Here is a 21,790-nt window from a genome sequence, read left to right on the forward strand (position 1 = left end):
ACTGCTCCTCTGTGGCAGGGCTGGGTCTGGAATTCCTGCTCTGAGGCTACCAGGTCAGGCCACTGATTAACTGGGTGGTCTTGAGCAAGGCAGTTCTCTGCATTTTAGTTCTCTCTTTCACAAAATGGGAAGAGAGTTGCACTGGATCAGCCAGAGTAAATCTTCCTCCTTATTTCCTAGCATCTGGTGAGCCTGGCTCTCCTGTTCCCATCCGTGAGGACCTCAGGTTTACAGGCTTCCTTCTCTGATCTGAACAGCGGGCTCTTCCTAGCCCAGACTTCGCTGGCTGGGCCTGGCCGGACTCTGTACCTACAAACCTTGCAGCAGGATGAAGTCCCTCCCATACCCCAAAGCAGTGCGGCGTTTTCATTTGAGTTTCTTCTACTTCCGGCAGAGAGTTCAGCTTCAGCTTCTTGATGCTTTTTTGAAAGAAAAGAAACTTGTCGTCTGGGCACTCGGTTTTAATTTTGTCTTCTTTGTTCTTAGGCATGTTGTAGAAAGCTCCCCTCTCCCAAGGATATTCTACTATATATTTCCATAATTTTCCTGCTCTCCCTCTCCACAAAATGCAAAGAAAATAACTGTCAACTTTTTTGCATATATAAATTTTAACAGCCCATACATGTCAACTGATCTTTTATCCAGGAAGGAAAGGCTTAGTTCAAGTGATTGAAAGTTGAAATGCTTAGGTTTTCATTCTCATTGTGTAACAGAGCACTGTGTGGACATGCCACGTTATGATTAGTTTATCAATTCCATTCCCCAAATCCACTAACTCTAATGAGTGCCTACTATGTGCAAGGGCAGAGTCCCTATTTTCAAGGAATGTATCTTTTACCAGGAAGAGTAAGGCAAATGTTCAACCAAGGACAGCACAAAGTAGATAAAGTGTGCCAAGTGCCTTAAAAGGGGTGCAAAGTACAGTTGACCCTTGACCAACACAGGTTTCAACAGCACGGGTCCACTTATCTGTGGATTTTTTTTTTATATAAATATAGTACAGCACTCTAAATGTATTTTCTCTTCCTTATGATTTTCTTAACGACATTTTCTTTTCTCTAGCTTACTTTATTCCAAGAACAGTGTATGAAGCATAGACAAATTAAATGTGAATTGACCGTTTATGTTATCAGTAAGGCTGCCAGTGAACAGTAGGCTATTAGTGACGTTTTGGGGGGAGTCAAAAGTTATACGTGGATTTTCGACTGCACGGTGGGTCAGTGCCCCTAACCCTTGTGTTGTTCAAGGGTCAACGGTACTAAGTTCAAATATTTGGTTTGGGGTAAATCAGAGAAGGTTCCACAGAAGAGTTGCCTTTCAGAATGGACCTTGATAGGTAGGGTTTCAGTAAACGGAGAGGGCAAGAAGAGCATTTGGGGAGAAGAGGCATAGGCAATTGTCCCTGTCTCCCGCACTACAAGCAGGAAGAAGCGTAGGAGGCAGCACGTGGCTTGGTCTGAGGATTACACAGGAATTGCAGGGATTATGTAAGGATGTAAGGCAGTTTGGCAAACTCTGCATGAGTGTCACACTCCCAATCCTCCACCCATGGGAGATGGCATTAATTAATCACAGCCCACACCTTTCCAACCAACCTCAGGAGTTCCTTCATGAGATAGATCGATTTGCCATCCCTGGTGCAGGAGTGCGGAGATAAGTGAGGTAGAGCCTTGAATACCGTGTTGACTAGTTAGTAGTTAATTGGATAGGCAATGGGGAGCCATTAAAGTCTTGTAAGCAGGGGAGTGACATGGTGGGAAATGAGAGCTGTAGTTCGGGGTAATTAACTTGGCAGTGTTATTTGGGATGGATTAGAATGGTTATAAGACTGAAGGCCAGTTATTTGGAAGGTTACTGTAATGGTGTAGGTGAGCAATAATGTCTGGAACTGGAGTGGTGGCTGTGGAAAGAAGGGACACAGGTCACAGAGGTAGAATTTAAAGCACTTGGCAAGTACGTGAAGATGTGGAGAGCTAGGGCCAGTGGTGAGAAAGAGGAGTCAAAGCTCACTCAGAGGTTCCCAGGAATTACCTTGGAATAAGAGAAAACAAACCAGTGTTACCATCAAGAGGGGAGCGTGGGATTGGCCAGGAGGGAGGGAAGAGTCTTGGAGAATTTGGGGAGGGAGAGAACAGTCTGCAAAAAAATGGATTTAGGTTTATCTCTTCTACAAAGCATAGATTTTCTAAGCCATCGTCTGTCAGAGAACTCAGTAGTGCAAAGTAAAATAACCATTTTTAAGCAAACACTATTGCCCTTTGTCAACGAGCAGAGCCTAAGGAAGGCTTCCATCTTTCCAAATATTTGAAAAATTGTTAAGCTTTAATTAGTAAGCAGGCAAGGGGCATGAGGGAAGTAAAATATATAAACCTAATCACTGTGCTTTCCAGGTTTCAAATGCTTCCCCAATCCGGGTAATTTACACTTTAGTAACAATGACTGACAGTCAAGGAATGTATCTAACTCACTTTTATTTTTCCCTTGGGGAAAGCACTTTCGGTCCCAATTGTTTTAAGTTGCAGAAGCAGTAATTGTTTTAGAGAGTTAGGAGGAATGGCTTTTTGGAGCTGGAATTTACTGCTGAAGGGAATATGGATTCTATCTTAATTGACTAAGGTCACTAGGGCCATTTCCAGGAAGGTCTTTCCAGGGTGAACAAATACCAGCTTAGAGAACAGCAAAGGAACCTTAGCTGAAGGCTCAGGGGAATAGACTTAACCAGAAAAATGTTAATGAGTTGCTACTGGTACCTAAAAAGGAGCCAGGGATATGTTTTGAGCCACTTGTATCCCAAATAGAATTATTGGTGAAATTTAATATGAAAAATTGTTTTAAAATATTTTAAAATAAATATGGAGCAGTGGATATATTTTGAGATATTCACTTCCCCAGAGGCACTCGCTTATTTATTAAACTGTGCACTTTGATATATTTGTTTACTTAGAAAAGTCAAGAGTGACAAGCTAGGTCAATTGTATCAAGAACATTATTAACAGGCTAACCAATTGTAAATGGTGTGAAGGCTGTTCTGGAAATCTGTGCTTTGATGTATGGGGAAACCCACACATCTGATTTGGGATGGAGGAGACAATCGTGGCTTTGTTTGTAGGCGCCAACAGACAGGCTAAAGCCAGGGATCCTTGCAGAGACTGGATTAAGGTATCAGAACCGTTCACATCTCATTTACATCACTCCGAAGAGTGGACCACAGGTTTTGCTGATTTAACACACAGACCATGGCAAATAGCATTGTGTATTTGAAATCAGACCAAGATCAGTAACAGTAACCCAAACCATGTGTGAAGTTTGGCATATAGAGGTTCCTCTTAAGCAATTATCTAACTAGGTCCCCCCCCACCTTATTTTTAAAAAGCCTTTTTCCAAACCAGGAAGGTAGAAAAAGCAAAATGTTCCCTACTTCTCTCTCTCATCCCAACCCCCTAAATACACATATTTATGCCACCTTCTGGTATATAATAATATTTTTTATCGTCAAAATTTGTGAGCTTTCTGAAAGGAAGGTGGGGGAGTGTGTTAAAAATGTACTGATTTCATCAGTGTCTGGGCAGGCAAAAAGAACTGGTGAATTGAGTATTGAGGCAGAGAAGTCAGGCTACTACCACCTGAATGGTTTCCACTCATTCAATTTGTATTGTCCCTTCATATTGGAGCTTGGGGTCAAGGTAATACTGATGCAATTCTCTACTTTCCTTGGATTTCATTAAACACCTACTGTGTGATGGGTATGTTTCAATGGAAGGGAGGTGCAGAATGTCTACAATGATGTGACTTATTAGGAGCTGTTAATTATCTGAATTCTATCATCCAGACATTATTAATGTCTCTTCAGTATATCTTTTATGGATGAGACTGTACATTTAATAGCAAAATGACCAGTGGATATTGACAATTAGCAGCCACACAGGAACTAGATGCAGTGTGGCATATTTCAACCAGCTTAGATAGTCGTCAACCAAACAGGCCAAAGTTTTCTTCAGTAGAAACTGCCCTGCCAAGTGGTTTCTGGATCCTTCTCAGAGGAAACAGCAAAGCGGCTGAAAGCCACCTCTTTCAACCACACCAGAAATTGGCTGTCCATGGCGATTCTAGACCCAAAATCTGTTTTAGACACAGATGTATCAAACTAAGTCTGGAAACCCACTGGACGTCCCATCCCGAAGTAAGAAGTGCCACGTCCCCCCATCCTCCTCCTTCCTTGGGGTGTCGGCCCAGGTCGAATTCCTTTTTATTTTCTCCTCAGTCCTGGGGTGGGCTGGCAGGGAGCTACCTGCGATTCCCCACCGTGGATGATCGCATTTGTCTCTTCTCACGCCGCCTGCAGATGGGGACGAGTTCTGTTCCCGAGAGAGTCTCAGAAGTAGGCACGGAATCATCTCGCTGATCTTAATTTTGTCCCTGGGCTGGGCAAAGGGGAGGATCAGGGCAAGAGAGCCTCTCCCCTCCTGCCTCCCCCACCCCCCCAATTGGCAGCCAGTCGGTGGCTCTCGGTCTGGGGTCTGGAGGGTGGGGAATGTGGGTGTGGGGGCCGGCTGGAGAAGCTCTCGCTAGCGCTGCCTGTGGCCAGACCCGCCTCCCAACCCCTCTCGGGCGCACACATACGTCCACCCAGACACACTCCGCGCGCTCCCTCGCGCTCTCGCTCGCCCGCCGCCGCCGCCTGCTCTCTCCCTCCTGCTCTCCCTGGTCTCTTTCTCCCCCCTCTTTTTTTTTTTTTTTTTTTTGGTACCATAGAGTTGCTCTGAAAACAGAAGATAGAGGGAGTCTCGGAGCTCGCCATCTCCAGCGATCTCTACATTGGGAAAAAACATGGAGTCAGCTCCGGCAGCCCCCGACCCCGCCGCCAGCGAGCCGGGCAGCAGCGGCGCGGACGCGGCCGCCGGCGCCAGGGAGACCCCGCTGAACCAGGAATCCGCCCGCAAGAGCGAGCCGCCCGCCCCGGTGCGCAGACAGAGCTATTCCAGCACCAGCAGAGGTAGGAGGCTGCGAGAGGGGCTGAGGAGGGGGCGGCGGGAGCCCGGGAGCGGAGCGGGGGCCGGCCGGGAGCGGGCGCCCGGAGCGCGGGGTCCGGGGCCGCGCGCGAGCCTGCAGCGGCGCCCCGAGCCCGGAGAGCCCCCCTCCCCTCCCCCCTCCGCCCCCCAGAAATGTTGCAAACTTTTGCAGCCCGTTCTCGGGTTGCGGGAGGAGAGGGGGGCGGGGGAGGCGGCAGGAGGGTTGACAGCCGGCGGGCTCAGCCCCTGGCTTTGATTTTTCTGCAAAGAGAGGAGGAAAGCCGCGTAGCCCAAATTAAATACGTTCCCCCAAAACACGGAGAACCCGAGAGTGGGGGCCCGGGAAAGAAACTTTTAAAGCGGCAGTGTCCTTTTAAGAAGGAAAAAAAAATTCGTTTATGGCCACCCTCCTCCCGCTTTACCTTTTCTCCTCTTGACAGTTTCGGCCCCGGCTGCCTCAGACAGGGTGTGTTTTCGGTCCCCCGCAGAGCTGAGGGGGTGCGGGATGAGTGAGCGACCTGGGAAGCCCCGGGGGGTGGCGAGGGGGCGCTCCTGGATCAGGGGGCGACGTGGGCACCTTCTCTGGAACACGGCGGTGGGTTTGGGATTTGGAGGAAGGGCTCCATGGAGGAAGGGGGGTGCGGGCGCGTGAGGCGCTCGCCAAGTTGTCTGGCGGGCGCGGCGAGGGGAGATCCGCAAGTTTGCAGACCCGGGGTTCGCAGCCCGGCGCCCAGGCTGGCGGGGGGCGTGTGCGCGCTAGCGCGCGGAGGGCGGTGGTGCTGTGGGGCGCTCCACGCGCATTCGGAGTGAGCGTCTGCAAAAGCAAACAAGCAGGAACAGAAAGCTCGAAATGCACCCAAACTTATTTCTGCCCTGGGAATCCTTCCCTCTCTGAGGTTCAAGCGTTTCTGCAAGAACCTGGGAATGGTCAGCGAGAGTTGAATGCTGGTTGGATAGTGCGAGAGATGTCCCCCCCCCCCCCCGCCCGAGCGATTTTTACACTTCATTTTGGAGCGTATGTGCGGGGAGGGGGGGCGGGGGACTCCATTGCCCCCTCCTTGCTTTTTCCTAGTTAAAGTCGAGTGTTGGGGAAAGCTCACTCTCTCTCTTTCTTAAAGGTGTCGGAAGCTGATGTGGGGGTTTTTCTTGGAGGTGGGGGATTATTTATTTGATTGCGCCTGGAGTTTGCAAAGAACAGGAGGAAGCTACGGCTTTAATTACTGTTGTAAATAATGTATAAATCACGCCTGTCACTCCGGAGGAAGCAGGCTAACGCGAGCAGCCCAAGGGCTGGGGATCAGGAGGATCTCCAGCCCGGGCTTGGGCACTGGCCCAGCGCGCCCCCTCCTCTTGCCACTCGGCTTCTGGCGGCGATTGGGGAGGGCTGGAGAGAGGCAAGTGGGGGCCCGGGAGCCGCTCCCTTCCTCTCGATGTTATAGTTGGAGGTAGGAATATGGCTGATCATGTGCTGGCTGTTTTACAGTATTCCTCTCTCCCCCCGCCCCCCCTTAGCCACACCCCCTGTCCGGGAGCTTTCCCATTCACGGAATTCGAGTACAGTAAAAGCCATCAGGATGACACACACGAAAAACATTTAATTAAAGGCGATTTCCGAGGAGTGAACATGCCGAACCGCGGTTTCAGCGGGAGGGGGGGTGCAGCAAGGGCCGGGAAGGGAGGGAGGGGGATCAGGGCTGGGGGCCGGGTCCTGCCGCCAGCTCGGTGAGTTTGTGTGTGGAGAGCTTTTGGCTGCAAAGAGTATATTTAGACCCTGAGACGGTGGATTTGGAATGCGAGCGGGTTATGTAACAGGGTTAATCAGAAACACTGGAGAAAATCCCCTTCATGTGTTTCTGAGTTTTTTTTTTTTAAAGGGGGGGACATAGTATATAGGAAGCCACACTAATTTCTGATTTGTGCTGTCACCCCCTCCCCCCTTAACCTCGCCCTCCCGTGTGTTATTAGCATCTTCAGGTGTCATTCTTGCCAGAAGGTGTTCTTGCGAGAGATCAGGGTGGCAGGCTGCAGAACCGACTAACAAATCCGTAACTTGCTGTTCTTGCAAATTATATAAGGCTGGGGCATTCAGTACCACTAGCCCCCTAGGCTTAGCAAAAAGGGGAGAGGGGCAAAGTAGGGGTGGGATGCATCCTGCACAGCTGACCTGTTGACCTTTGTCCCCTTGCCCCCTAGAAGGTCACCCTCCACTCACTCTTCTTTGAACCAACCCCCTTGTCCATCTCTCCAGAGATTTACTGGGGGAGGGAGAAGAGGTAAGGCCCAAACCCTCAACTCACATCCTGCACGCAGGCACTAGGTTATATAACAGTCTGAATGGAAAAAGGAAGGTCAGAGATGGAGGCATCCTTTAGCGAACACAGCAGTAGTAATAGCTTCCAGAAATTATGTGCATTTGCAGACTTTAACCTCAGATGTAGTGTCTGCTCCTCAGGGATCCCAGTCTTTGTGTGTGTGACCTAGGGAGAAGAAGAATGTGTAAGTATGCCTGGTAGATGAGAGTGATTTGAAAATGGGAAATGTTTGGGTTTTCAGATGATGTAATGGAGTTGGCAGAATATGCAAGTCGGCTCCCAGAGTGTAAGCAGCAAGAAAATTGGAGCTGGCATCCAGTATTAATGTTGCATAAATTACAATATCGGAAAGAAATTAACCTACACACTAGGTGATTACGCCTTTTTAATACTTAAAACAGAAAGGCACACAACTCAAAAGGAAAAGCAAACATCATCACCTTATAATTAGCATTTTCAACCTCAAGGAGGATTGAATGGAGTTCTTGGCATTGGGTGGCATGGGAAGCTTTTGGATTTGGGAGATGCTTTCCAGAGAGGTAGCAGGGTTAGCCTCCAGCCAGCCAGTGTTTGCAGTCCACAGAAATTGTGGTCTGGATTCTCATGACATTGAGGTGACCTCATGAGACATTACCAGGTAGACTTGAAGCTGTTGCTGAATGCCGAACTCCTGGGAGTCCCCGTGTGAACGGGCTTCATACCCTCGGTGCCTGCGCTTCCAGAATCAGATGTGTGACTTTGTAATCTGAAAGGTGGACCTTCCCCTGTCCTTAAAACTAGCAGGGAATGTTCGCAGTTGTAATGAAACTGCCCCGTTTTCTAGGTGGTACTGATGATGGCTGGTGTCATTCAGTACCATCTTTACAACACAATGAAAGGCAAAAAAGAAAGGCAAGAGGCAACATGGGAAGTAAGAATGAAGCAGGGGAAAAAAAAACCCACAGCGAATCTTTAATTTTACAAGGCTTTCAGGGACTTCAGGGAGCCATAAGCATTGTGACATAACTGTTGTTAAAAACCCTTTTCCAGAATCTCATTATTATATGCATGCCAGAAGCTTACATATTTCACTTTCCTAAAGTTATCCTCACAGGGCTGTGTGGCCCGCACTTGGTTTGGAACACCAGTGTTACAGGTTGAAGGCTTTTAGGGCAGGCCGACCTAAGGGAAAAATCGAAACCAAAAGATGGGATTAACACTGAAAAGCTCAGTTGGGTTGAGATTGAACCCCCTGGAGGCTCAGCTTAGATTGATTTAAAATCAGTTAACAAGGCCTGTAGTTTATTGGTAGCCCTGAGGACTTCTAGAACCACGTAAACCAAAGTGCTTGGCCTTCACGTCCCCCTTTCTGTTTTGGCTGATTCACTTTCAGGTAGGTGTCCTTCTTGCCTGGTAGTTTATAGCCTTTTCTAGACATTGATTCTCAGATCAACTTTTCTGACACGGACCAGGCTCTCCACAGTGACCAAGTGATGCCCCATAGTTTGAAAGAGCTACTGGCTGACATAAAATCCTTTGCCAGAGGGATGGAATAATTGTTTTTTAAACTAAGGGACTTTAATTTTCCGGTAAATTGCTCATAAAAACATTTATAGTTATACCCTTAAAAAATGTACTGGAATAGTTTTAGAAAATGCATTTGGTGATAGTTATGATAACCTTTCCTGTTGCTTCCCCCCCTTCTTTCTTAAAAAGAATTGGATTATTAATCCAGAAGTCAAATCCTGAGTGGCCAAAAACCGTGTATAGCAGACTCTTTTTATGTTAGCCACCTGCTGGAATTTTCCAGAACCTACCAGCATCATGAGGAGCCTTGGCTTTTTCTAGAAAATGCCTCCATTTCCAAAACTGAAATACAGAGTCTGCGTGGAAGCCCCCTCCCCTGAGACCCTTAAGCTCATGTTTTCAAGGCAGCAGAGGTGGTGGTGGGGGTCGGGGGTCGGGGGTGCAGCACACACTGCTAGTTCCACACCAGGCTGCTAGGTGGGATTGCAGGGAGGTTCGAGAATATTCATTGTGGTGGTTGTGCCTCCAGGGGAAACGTTCTGAGGATTTGGGGGGACAGCTGAATTGCTTTTGGAAGCAAACCGACCCCTGTCCAGAGCTAACCGTTGGAATGCAAGTGAGACAAGCCCGTGGCTACTTCTCCTTGGCCAACACTCTTGTCACTTCTGACTGGAGATGCACACTTTTCTCCACATGTTCCCATTTTTGCTTCCAGAAAGTTGGGGTGTGTTGTTGGAAGGGCAGACTTGAGTTGGATGTCACTGAAAATTCTGTTTGTGTGGCACAGTCTCTTACGGCGTAGGCCACTTTTTCTGAGAGTGCTGCTCCTCTCTGCCCTCATCCGTGGTCTTAGTCTACTTGGGGAATTGTGCTTCTTAGGTTACATATGTACTTACGTGTTTGTAGAAGCAAAATACATAATGACATTTCAGGTGTCTGGGGAAAAATTATAATGTGACTGCCCTTGTGCCAGAGACTAAAATTTTTAGAAAACCCAGCTCTCTTCATATGACATAACCTGCTGCTTAAGCTCTTTGTCTTCCGTGAGCCATTGTTCAGGTACTCTGAGGTAGACGTCGTCCACTCCCTCAGGGAGATTCCTGACCAATCATCCTAGATTAGTGATAGATTTTTCCAGAGCAACAACAGTCTGCTTTGAAAGGCCTTAAGGTACCAGAGTGAACCCCAACCTAGAATGTGGAATATCTTTCTGAATATGAAGACTGTCATCCTCATTGAGAATTTAGGAACAGTCTCTCTCTCTCTCTCTGTCTCTTTTTCTCTGTATTGTTCTCTCTTCTATCATACAAAGAAATGTTTTGGTTTTTTTGCGGAGGGGAGTGTGTGTGTGTGTGTGTGTGTGAGATTCATAATGGGAAGTGTTGGTTTGGAAACGAGCTTTTCAATTTTTCACTCACCTTACTAAACCATATGTTAAGAGAAATAAAAGCGAATCATTTTGAATTAATGCTTTAAAAAAATTCTCCAGATAATCAGTGTTCAAGTCTTGATTAATATACAGTAAATCATGATTTTTCTATAAGAGTGCCAAGGCATTACTGGTGAATTCGTTTTTCTGGCTAACAGTAGATTAACCGGATCTTTCCTTTTTCTCTTTGAATATGTTTCTTTTAAATGTACTGGTCCCCTTTCCTACCCTAGGAAAGAACATGGGGAATGTAATCGAATCTTTCTTTGAGGTTTGAGGATCTTACAGTGCCATAGGGTCACTGTTCTGAGGATGAATTCTGATTGTACATTATAGAACTGTGAATGGGGACAGTGTCAGAGATTGGACTAAATCTGCCCTGATCCCAGCTTGGAAATTGTTTTCTTTCTCTGTTAAATCCTCAATATCAGTATGTTTTGTTATTTGCCTTTCTTGGTCTCTAACTTGCAAGGAGCAAAATGGAAATTCACTTTAATTAGTTGATTCTGGTTAATTGAGGTTTTTACTTTCTAGGAAAATTTCAACCTGAATCTAGAGCCTTAACGCTTTCCCTGCAGTTAACAGAGGATGTAAAATCATGCTTAGATGTTTAGGAAGACTGTTGTATTTACAAGTAAGTTATGTAATGTATTATCATAGCACTTTGTAACTTCGCCCCCATGTAATAATGGTAGATAGAAATATCGGCTAATTTTGCCTCTTCCTTAGATATGTTGAGAGGGTATCATAAATCCTAAAAACTAGGAAATTCTAGGGTTGGAGGGAAGACTTTCAAGAATATCAATAAAGAACATTTAAATTCCCCCAAAGGAAATTCTCCTTTAAAGCTTGGGCCTTTGTTCACTGGACCAGTATGGAAGGCATGCCCAGGATGGGCACCATCAGAGGCTGACTTTCTCAGGGCCGTCCCATGTGATTTAATGGTAGTCTGTGGTTATCTTCTGATATCCTTGTTGTCACAGCGTTGCAAATTCATCTTAGGGGTCGTGGTGTTCTTTTGTGACAGCCCAGTTATTATTATTATTGTTGTTGTTTTGTTTTTGGTGTAAGGACATCAAGGAAATTGTCTAGAGAAGTCCGTAGAAGAGGGGAATGGAGCGTGATGAGGAATAAATGAGCCACGTCTCGTGGCTTGCTTTTTGCTCCCGCTTTTATGTGCCAACATGAAAAGGAATTACAGGTAACAGTTCCCTTGTGTTGGTGGAAGAACAGTTGTTTTTTGGTTTTTTGCTTTTTTTTTTTTTTCCTTTCTTCCCCTGCCAGATGTTTATGGCCTTCATTGACATGTCATTATTACAGACTGTCTTACCACAGTATGTGCTGTGGCACATTGACAATGGCGTGGCCCTGTGGTTTCCTGGTGATTGTCTCGTCCACAGAACTGAGGCCCTGGTGGCCAGCTGCAGAGCCCTCTCCAGGGTCCACCACCAGTTGAGCGTACAGGTCTCCCACACCCTTGAAGGTGCCGGAGGACTGCAGGCCAGGCCAGGGAGTTTCTGTACCAGCGCTGTTCTCCCCGAAGCTCAGTCAGAGGCTGGAACAGAGTGGGAATGTGTGTGGCATAGAGGATTTATAATCTCCCAGCTTCGAATCATCTCTAGCAATGTTACTGGGCATTTGAGTTTTGGTTGTGAACTATCTGAAAGTTTTTTGAAATAATCAGGAAGTTCCCCCATCCACGAACTGACCATCATAGATGAAACTCGTCTGGGGTGCAAGGAAGGGTGCTACTTAGTACAGGATCCTCAAGCCTGTGAAAGAGGCAGCGCACTGTTAAAAATACCTAGCTTACTTCGGGGGAGGATTTGGCTGAATACTGATGAAGTTTATGAAATATGAATGTAGTGAAGTTGCTGTACGTAAGTGGTAGGCGTGTGTGAAAGAAGTAAGAAGAAATAAAATTGTGTATAAATGACACTCTGAAACTTGATGGAATTGTATACGTGACAGGAATGGTGACGTTTGGGTCCGTGCTTAATGGGGGAAAATAAACTGGCTTAAAAATCTATATGTCAAACTAGATGTGGGGCTAAAAATTACAGAATATAAAATTATTGGACTTATGAGCAAAGAGTGCTACCAAGGATAAATAGGCAGATTGCAAAGGATAGAGGTGAAACAGAATGGGGGGAAAATGAGGGGCCAACACTTGAATTTATAATGAGCTATGGTAATCACTGCTTTAAATAATCCAGACTATTAACTACTGTGCTGCTAGGTAGATAATTAGTTATAGCCAAACAAAAGGCATAAATACGAATTTTAGGTTGTGTGGGAGAAATCCTCTTGATCCCCAAAGCATAAATGCATGTACTGAGAAGCAAAGCTGCACACGATGTAATTTTTTCTGTCTTATCCTGATTAATTGACAGCCAACTGTATGCCTCTTTCCTGAAGGTGACTTTACAATCTCCAGACACAGACATTTCTCTCAGAAGTGGAGTGAAGGAAGGAGAACCACAAGCTAAAGTGTGTTTCACTGGGTGAAGTATTTTGGGGGAGAGATAAGAAGGGTACAGTAGGGGAATGGAACAGTGCATACAGGGATGAAGAATGCCTGTTTGGGGCTGGGGAGTGGGGGCTGTGAACGAGGAAGGGAATCCCTAGAGGGAAGGAGACTTCGGTGCAAAGGAAAATGAAATTAGCATTGACTCTGAAATGGCGGGGAATGTGACTTTCTAATTTTAAATTATCTTTAACAAGGGCAATGAAAAGAGGAAAAGTTGACACTTTGAGAAGTTATGACGAACTTGTCGAGAATGCCAATTGACAAAGGCAGGTAAGGGAATACTTGGAAACACAGAACAAGAACAGTTCTGAAGGGCATGATGATCTGCTTCCTAGTGTGTTAAGGGAATTGGCGGGCATGTTTATTGACTCTTCCAATTAGTTTTAAAGAAACCTGAAGAAATGGACAAAGACGGAGAGAAGACAACCAGATGTGATTCTGCCCTTCCAGAAGCAGAGAGGCTTCTCTCATCCCATGTGATCGATGCCAGTCCTGGGGAAGACTGTCTGTATAGCAGTTAATGGATTTTCAACATACAAATCACAGAAGAAACAAGGGTATATTTAGCAAATCTAAAAACTCTTCAATAAACTGTATTGCTTTTCATTTTCACTGTACAGTCCATGAAGCCAGTGTATGGTAAGAAGGCCGTGGTAAGGATACAGCGTGTACTCCCAGGAACGTTTGTGTGATGGGGATATTATGTCTGAAAGGACAGGGCATCTGGGAGGATGAACTGCCCGTAGCTCTCAATTGTCTGGGTAATGAAGCATTGGAAAGCAAAGGCAAGGGAAACACTTTGATAATCAAAAATGATTCTTCTTTTAGTGATCATATTAGTTGACCAGTGAGGACAAGTGTGAAGGTGTGAGTTGCATTTTACCCTCTCCAGCACTTGTGGCCCACTTCTGACGAGCACGTGGATGCAGAAAGCGGGAACCCTGACAATTTCCGGAGACCAGTCTGTTAACCTGGAAGATGTAAAATTTCAAAATTTCACAGCGTGAAGGAGGAAGGTTGAAGATTAGTGAGGCTCTCAAATTTCTTGAGGCCCTACAGAAAATCAGTAGAAGAACTGATGCGACGCTGAGAGGTTCTAGCAAGTTTCCTAATCTCGAGCTCAAGGGTGTGTGCTCATGATGCTGGCACTGGTCATGCTTTATTAGCCAAAGCCTGTTAGAGCCAGAAGGGGCCTTATGAATCATCCAGCCTGGCCTTCCTCCTTTACACTGACGCCCACCGAGGTCTAATAATGCGTTCGAGGTCCCATTCCTAGTAAGTAGCAAGGGATACGGGTCTTCTACTTCCGGTGTTCCTTCCACTCATGTGCTGTGCCAAGATGTTCAGAAATTCCAGTAAGGTACAGAATCAAGTTCCTGCCCCCCCAGGAGAGCCCCCTGAGGATATTACAGTGTGTACACAAGTTCATCCAGCAGGAGGTAGTTGACGTGTGTGAAAGTCCGTGCACGTTATGTTGGTTGTGCATCAATAATGGAACATTATCAATAATGGTTATGTTTTCCAATCCCACTGGGCATTTTTATTATTGTAGCAAAATTAGCCAGTGAACTGGTGGTGGTATTAATAGAGCCATTCTAAAGCATAGTGAAGATAGTGCCGTGTCTCACGCGCTGCTGAATCGGTAGAACGTAAAATAGAGGCTCTGGAGGGGAGCATCTCGTCGTTGGTCCCGGCCTGGGCAGTGATGCTTGCTGGAGCTGGACGCAGCCAGAGGGTGGAGTGGGGGAGGCTGGCTCTTGGCAGCTGCCCGCTTTTCCCAAGGCAGAGGGTGTAAGGCAAGTGCCTTTTACAGAGATGCGCACCAGCAGTTCCACCCATGGAATACTATGTAGCCAGTAAAAATCCTCTTGTAGTAGAAAAATCTCTCTTGATAGGGGAAAATGTCATCTGTTAGTGAAAAGTAATAACCTTCATAGCAGTGTGCACAGAATGACATCATTTTTGTAAAAAACTATAGTGTGTGTGTGTATTAATACGGACCCACGTACACCTTAATAATGAAATGATAAAATGGTTATTTCCGGTGTGAGTTTTTTTTCTTTGTGCTCTTCTGTATTTTTTACTTTCCTGCCTTATACGTGTATTACTTTTGTAACTAGAAAAAAATAAATCTTACTTTTTTTCTCCAAAAAGATTGTTTGTATGTTGTGAAACTGGGGGTACTTTGAAGGAACTAATTCTGAACTTAGTATGTTACATAGAATTTCTTGATGTTTTAGGATGGGCCAAGTTTACTGGCCCAAAGAGCAATACCTCTGACGGTCACATTCAGCCAGGATTGTCAGGAAAACAAGGGTCATTCAGCTTGAATATGAAAAAGAAATGTCCAATATTGGAATCTCTTGCCCCTCTAGGGCAGTGTCTTTTAAGTGTTTATACCGTGTCCTACAATGAGAGGAAATAATACCTTGTAAGCCAGTGCGCGCGCGCACACACATACACACACACACACGTGTGTGCAATAAACTTTTCATGTAAAACATTTATCCTTTACCTGGGATGCACTGTTATTTTTGCTCTATTATTTAAAGACAATATCCAAATCACGAGCCACCAAATTGGTTGCATGATCTATTTATGGGCTGCCTCTCACAATTTTAAAAACCCTGTCCTGGGCATGAGGTAGAAGCAGCCTTTTTGTGAGCCGTGGCCTGGCAGTCGGAGGCATGGAGTGTTTCCACAGTAACTGATGTTGGACTCCAGGTGTTACTCATTATGATTTCAGGGAGGAGGTGGGGGAGGGAAAAATAATGTAAATACTTATTATTTGTCATGTGGTATCTTCATGCCACTTTCAGCACATGCTCGTTAATATCCTATTACATTTAGACATGTATCCACCAAGCCTGGCTTGGAATGTAGATTCTGGGATCCCCTTTGCTTGGATTTGATGTCACTGAGGGAAAGCCTGAGGGTGGCATTCTTTCATTCCACGAAGATTTGCTGAGCACCTTGTGTGTGAAAAAGCAGCACATGAGAGAGGGCAGATCCCCGCCTTCCTGGATCTTGCATGCTAGGGGTGGTATCTCTCAGTGAAGCCCAAGGTCTGGGTTACTTCTGATGATTCTCTTCTACATGTGTCTTGGCCTTGGCCTTCTTTAGTCCTGTTCCTCATACATGCGTTCACCCTTCCCCTCTTCTTCCCAACCCCATCTCCCATCTTCTGCCTCCATCTCTCTTTGCTTCTTGAAAGCCTGCAATCGTTTTCGATAAGGCTAGGAGATAAGACTCACCTTCTCCCTCCTGCAGTTCTCGTGACCCCTGTCTTCCTCAGTTGTCAGTCATGTGGACCTTGCTCATGCAGTAAGCATGCAACCTCTTTCTTTGCCAGGTTCCTTTCTGTTATCTTATAGTGTTACTTCCCAGAGAGGTAACTAGTCTCCCCAAGAAGACCAGCACCATGGTTTATTCTTTCACTCCTGCACAGTGCTTTGCAAAAAGTAAGTACTCCATCAACTGTGCAGAGAATCTCTGTCACATTGCCCTGCCTCGCCGGCCACTTGTTCAGTAGATTGAGCTCTGTGCTTCCCGACTCAGCAAGCACAGCTTCTGCTTGCTTCAGCTTCCAGCTGGGCCTTGGGTTTGGACCCAGCTGCCCGTTTGTCCCATTTCTGTCTCTCTTGGAACCACCAGTCCTCCCCTCAGTGGCAGGTTCAGGCGTGCTCCGGTCTTGAGCAACTCAGATGAAGGCCGGACGTGTTGGGAAACAGCATGCATGCTTATTACAAGCATGCTGGGAGTGAGACAGACGTGGGCCAGAGGCCCAGGTATGCTGGGTGCTAGCCGTGTGACCTTAGGTAAGTGCATTCACCGCTCAGTCTGTTTCTTTCATCGCTTGAAAACTGGAGATGTTCATGATGCTGGCTTCCCAAGGTGGTTGAGGACCACCTGTGATTAGGCATGTGCGGCCCCTTGCAGGATGCCCGGCATGCCTGGTGTGTGATGGTGGTGATAATGGAGCACATACAGAAACAGGGGCCCTCTGGCCTCCTCTCACCTGTCTCTTCTTCAGGTGTCTGACTCCCTTTCCTTAGATCATTCCTCCTCGGTTCTGATGGGTTGCTCTATGAAATAAACAAGAGTATGCGAAGGCATCGAAAACCTTGCTGCTAGTTCCCTTCCCTGACTGGCTCTGCCCCCCTCACTCAGCTCAACCACCGTGGATTGGATGCTTATGAGGATGAATCCCTGAAGCTCAACCCCATTAGGCACTTGGGCTCCCTGAGCTGACACCCCACAGCCTCCGCTGAATCAGAAGAGGGCCCCTGTCTGCCTGTCCCCTCTCCCCACCCTTGCTGTTCCTTCCACGCTGCCGGCTGCCTGCTCCAGCCACTGAGGCCGTGGCAGTGCCCTCCTTCCCACTGTGCTCCAGAGCTCTCTCACGCCTCATTTCTCAGCAACCCGTCATCATTCCCTGCCCTCCCTCCCCCTTTACTCACTTTCTCCTCCCTGCCAAAAAATTACATTGGAGAAGCTTGTCTGTGAGGGTTCCATTCAACTTGTTCTGCATTAATGCCCCACTACGGTGACCCACTGCTGAGTCTTTCACTTGTAACGTAATCTAATAATTTACATGCACTTTGCAAGCAATACTCTCAGAGACTCACAACCTGCTCGAAATTGCTCTGCTGTTACAGTAGTTGAGCTGATGAGAGAGAGCAGTGTGAGAAAGAGTAGTTACGGGTACCACCATGGGGTTGGGTAAACCCGGGGAAATAACGTTAGCATAAGGGGAGGATGTGCTGATGGATTAGAATATCCTTTCTTAGAGAATCAGTTAAACTTGCTGAGGGTCCTGTATTGATTTTGGCTTATAATTGGACTAGGATAGGTCAAAGTATAGTAGGTAGAAGCATTAGCGAGGAAGAGGAAGTGAACCTAAAGTAGAAACTGGTCTTTCTTGGATGTGAAAATGTTTTTGTTTCGATATATTACATGACTTTTACAGAGTTAACTGACATTCTGATTAGGTTGTTTTATTTCTTCACTCGATGTTGGAAGCCAGTTCTAATAACGCAGTAGCCATGAAAATAGAGTAATGCCATAGTAATAGTGCCATTGTAAAGTGAATTACACCATTAATTACGCATCTATTTGGTCTAATTTGTATTGTGATAGTGTGGGTAATACACACGCACGTACAGGCGTAGAGTAGCTGGATTTTAAGAAACAGACTCTAGCTGAGAAGTCCCAATCCTTTAGTATTGAATAGTTAGTGAAAATAAGCCATTATTTAGTGAAAAAGTTCCATCTTTCTATGTTTAAATGTAAATGTAGATGTCTGTATATACACGCACATACACACATGTCCATACACATATATACACAGGCACATACATATATTGTGCCCGTCAGGCAGATCCAGAAAATCCGTGATGACCGTGGCATAAAAATGCTTGCCTTCTTTTTGCCTTACAGCAAGTTGGCTGACCTGATGGGGAGGGATGTCAGTTATGGCAGGCTAGGTCAATATGGGATCTAGGACAGGGTTTGCAAACAAGGCTTCGTCTATTTGTTTCAGCCTCTTGGTCCTTATTACCATGTCTGAGAACCTCTATTCATTGATATTTCTCAGGTTGGGAAAGAAACATTAAGGCCCGGGAACGAGGGTCATTGTATTTTGTCACTTGTCTCCCAAGGAAGGACACTGGCCAAAGGACTTCCTCCACAGCGCAAAGATAGAGGCATATTTTTATGCCTTAAGTCATTAGCTAACCCTAGAGCAGAAACAGGATCTGAGAAGGCAGCATCCAGTGTGGTTGCTCCCCGTGGGACATAGAAGTTAGAAAGTCCATGACTCTGTTAGGCTTTGCCGTGGTTCCAGTGACATTATCCCTTCACTCCTAAGAGCACTGTATGGGTGGGGTCATTTGGCATTGCGTGTGAGTTTCCAGCTCTCAGGGAGGTATCTCCAGGGGGCTTCTGAAGAGTTACCTGGGGCATCTCCAGGCTGGATTGCTGCATCCAAGCCTCCCTTCCCATGTTTTTGTGCAGTGGCCATCTGGAAGGGATTTTCCTGCAGTGGCCTTCTAGAAGAGATTTTATTGTCATCTCCATCTCTTCCCTCCCTCTGTTCCAGAGTTTTGCTTTTGCACCGTTGTCAATACCACCACCTGGTAATCTGGAACCTCAGAAGGACCTCATCCAAAGAGATGAGATTATATGTAGTTTAGAATATATTTAACTTTAATATATATCATGCTTGCTCTGATGACCAAAATGTTGAAAGCAAATTTGCTTCCTAAACAACTGTGCGCTTGCTGTATCACAGATCAACAATGTTGACTTTAAACTCCACGAGCATTTGAGGAGAGAGCACCCAGCATCAATGCCTGGCATGTGGATTAAGGATATATTTAGTGGAGAAATTTTATTGCAAACCTCAATGAAAAAATATCAATATCCTATTGCGCCTAATAAAATGTTATAATGAAAATGACCATGGTGTTTGACAATATCCCTTTATTAATTAGTCTTTTCCATTATTATTTCTTAGGAGCAAACACACTCTGGTTTTATCGCTCATTAGTTAGAGTCCTTATTGAATTCATATTTTGCTGCTTTGGTGTGTCTGTCTTCTCACTGGTCTCAGTTCCTGGAGGGCAGCGTTGTAGATTGTCTCGAGTCTTCTGTCCCATTTCTCTGTCTGTCACTTGGGCGCTCAGTGAGTGCTCTCAGGATGCTAGTGACCGTGCAGTTTAGAATCAATATGTGCAAGCAGAGGGAAGACTGGGATGAGGCAAGAACATCTCATATTCTTCGAAAGCTTCAGATGTTTAAAGGTGATGCCATATATTGCCTCCTTTCCTTCATTCATCAAGTATTTATTGAGCGCTTACTGTGTGTCAGGTCACGTGCCGCTCAGTGGAGGTACAAGTTAAGGGAGTTGACAGGCAGGAAAGACACAGTAATTTCAAAAAATGTGGAGAGTGCTATAACCAGAGATACTTACCTAATATGTAGCACACAGAAGAGGGAGAACTCCCCTCATGAGGGGTCAGGGAAAGCTCACTGAGAAAGGTCGCTTCGCCTAGTTTTGGGGAAAATGTGGAGAGATTTACCTCGAAGACAAAAAGTGAGAGCCCGTCCTGGGCCAGGATACACGAGATGGAAGTTCCCGGCACATTCAGGTAGGGTGAACGAGGTGTAGCTCGGCCGGGGCATGAAGTATGTTGGCAGGGACCAGGAGATGAAGCTGGACAAAGGAGAAAGGGGCCCAGGTAAGCATCTTGGACATTTTCCTGTGCAAAATTTTGAGCAAGTGCAAAATATCAGATTTCTTTTTGATAAGGTCCTTAAGCATAACTGTGTTTGAAGTTGGGGTGGAAAATTGACAGTGTAGATAAGGAGCCAAGTTAGGAGATCGCTGTGACAATTCTGAAGAGATACAGTGCAGGCCAGGTCTCGGGGCGGGGTGGGGGTGGGGGGTGGGGGTGGTGGGCTCCGAGGTAGCATTTCCCGGGAGGTGAAATCGTAGGCTCACAAGGGAGGTGATGGCAGCATTCGGTACCTGAGCTGGGTAGAATTACCGGCTGGGACAGTCTGGGGTGGGATGTGAACGGGGAGAAGGTCCGGGTCCCCAGGGCTGAGTTGGAGGTTCTGGGGAAGCGTCTCATGGGCAGCTGGAGATCGGGGGCTGGCAGGGAGAGTGTTAGCCGGGGAATCAGGAAAACCAGTATTTTAACAAGGGCCTGGAGCTCAGGAGGGACAGCTGGGCTGTAGGCGTTATGGAGTGGTGTTTTTAACAGGGGATTGGAAGGTGAAATTTTTCTACCAGGACATGTGTACATGTTTACGTCAAGAGAAGAGAAGCCCGAAGGTCCAAGTGGGTGTGGTTGAGAAAGTGAAAGGGATGGATTGATGCCTCAACAGAGAAAAGTATCTCAAAAAACTGGCTTTAGACTCGGGAATTTCACGTATACCAAAGGCATTAAAAAGAAACAAAAACAAAACACCCCACCAAGAATGTCTCTAAAGTTAGAGTGAGGTTCTAATACCCTTTGCTGCTGCAGGTTGCATTTGAATTTTATCTGCTTTGATGGTGGTCTCCTTCCCATCATGTCTAATTGATGATTGTAGAGTTGTTGCCCCCCTCCCCCCCCTTTTTTTAAACTTTCTACACAGCTCAGCATTGATTTATCCTGTCTCTAAAGGGAATCTGCCTCACACTTGGCAGAACCTCAAGGTTGGGAGAAGTGGAATGAATAGTAGCTGTGGAGAGGTCTCCACATTACCCTGGGAGAAAGGCTTCGTGGGAGGGAAAGTTGAAAGAGGGTCTTGAGAAAGGGTGTGAGAACTTCAAAGGATGGGTCTGACCATGGGAAACTAAATGGGAGATTTTTTTTTTTTTTTTGTAGTTGAGAGAGACACAGAAAGGCACAAGTGTTTGTTGGCGGGGCAGACGATGGTGGTGATGATGATTATGGTGGGATTGCCGCTCTGTGTTTGTGGCACTTGGTGTTTTCAAGGGGCTTGCTGACGTGGAGTAGCCTCTGGAGGTCCTGGAAGGGAGTTGCTAATGTCACCGCCCACGGAGGGACTAGAGAATTGCTGCGTCATTAGGGAGACCTGTTGACTTAAAACAACTTGGATACTAAGAGGCCGAACTTAACTTTGACTCCAGTGAGTGTGACAGGAGGGGCTCTGCCTGTGGGAAGGGCCATTCCTTTGCCTTCTGAGGCGGCAGCTGAGCTCCCCATTGTTTTCAGTGAGCTCTGACTAAATACTTTCCCTGTAGATATTCCACTAATATGTCATATGAATTATTTGTGTTATCTCTGTGCTGTGAAATTAGAGGCCTTCACCCACAGTGTGGTAAGTAGATTAAAACGAAAGCCTGTTTTTTATGGTATGGGGGAAACTGGGCAAATATCAGGGAGCCATTTTGTGTGTGTTTGATCTGACAGTGGGGAGGCCTTGGGAGGCCGGTGTCTTCTAAAATCTGAAAGCTGAGCTCCGGCTGGAGTTTTCTTCAAAGAGGTTT

At 46.2% G+C, this 21,790-nt stretch overlaps 1 protein-coding gene and 2 long non-coding RNA genes across 3 annotated transcripts in view; 2 read left to right on the forward strand and 1 right to left on the reverse strand.

Annotated features, from left to right (window-relative positions):
* Positions 1 to 2,453: 2,453 nt before the first annotated feature.
* On the reverse strand, positions 2,454 to 5,976 carry LOC118521234 (uncharacterized). Its single transcript, XR_004910063.2, has 3 exons — positions 5,432 to 5,976; positions 4,748 to 4,810; positions 2,454 to 4,421 (listed from the first exon to the last, which is right to left on the reverse strand). It is a non-coding gene; the product is annotated as an uncharacterized LOC118521234 (long non-coding RNA).
* Positions 4,806 to 21,790, forward strand: part of RORA (RAR related orphan receptor A) — a 703,983-nt gene continuing 686,998 nt past the window's right edge. Inside the window, exon 1 of the mRNA XM_078079267.1 lies at positions 4,806 to 4,993. Coding sequence (XP_077935393.1) covers positions 4,828 to 4,993 — 166 coding nt within the window. The 5' untranslated portion in view covers positions 4,806 to 4,827. The remainder of the gene's footprint in view (positions 4,994 to 21,790) is intronic.
* On the forward strand, positions 12,808 to 14,939 carry LOC118521233 (uncharacterized). Its single transcript, XR_013450453.1, has 2 exons — positions 12,808 to 13,056; positions 13,168 to 14,939. It is a non-coding gene; the product is annotated as an uncharacterized LOC118521233 (long non-coding RNA).

This window comes from Halichoerus grypus, chromosome 8 (assembly GCF_964656455.1).
Source record: "Halichoerus grypus chromosome 8, mHalGry1.hap1.1, whole genome shotgun sequence".
Taxonomy (NCBI): domain Eukaryota; kingdom Metazoa; phylum Chordata; class Mammalia; order Carnivora; family Phocidae; genus Halichoerus; species Halichoerus grypus.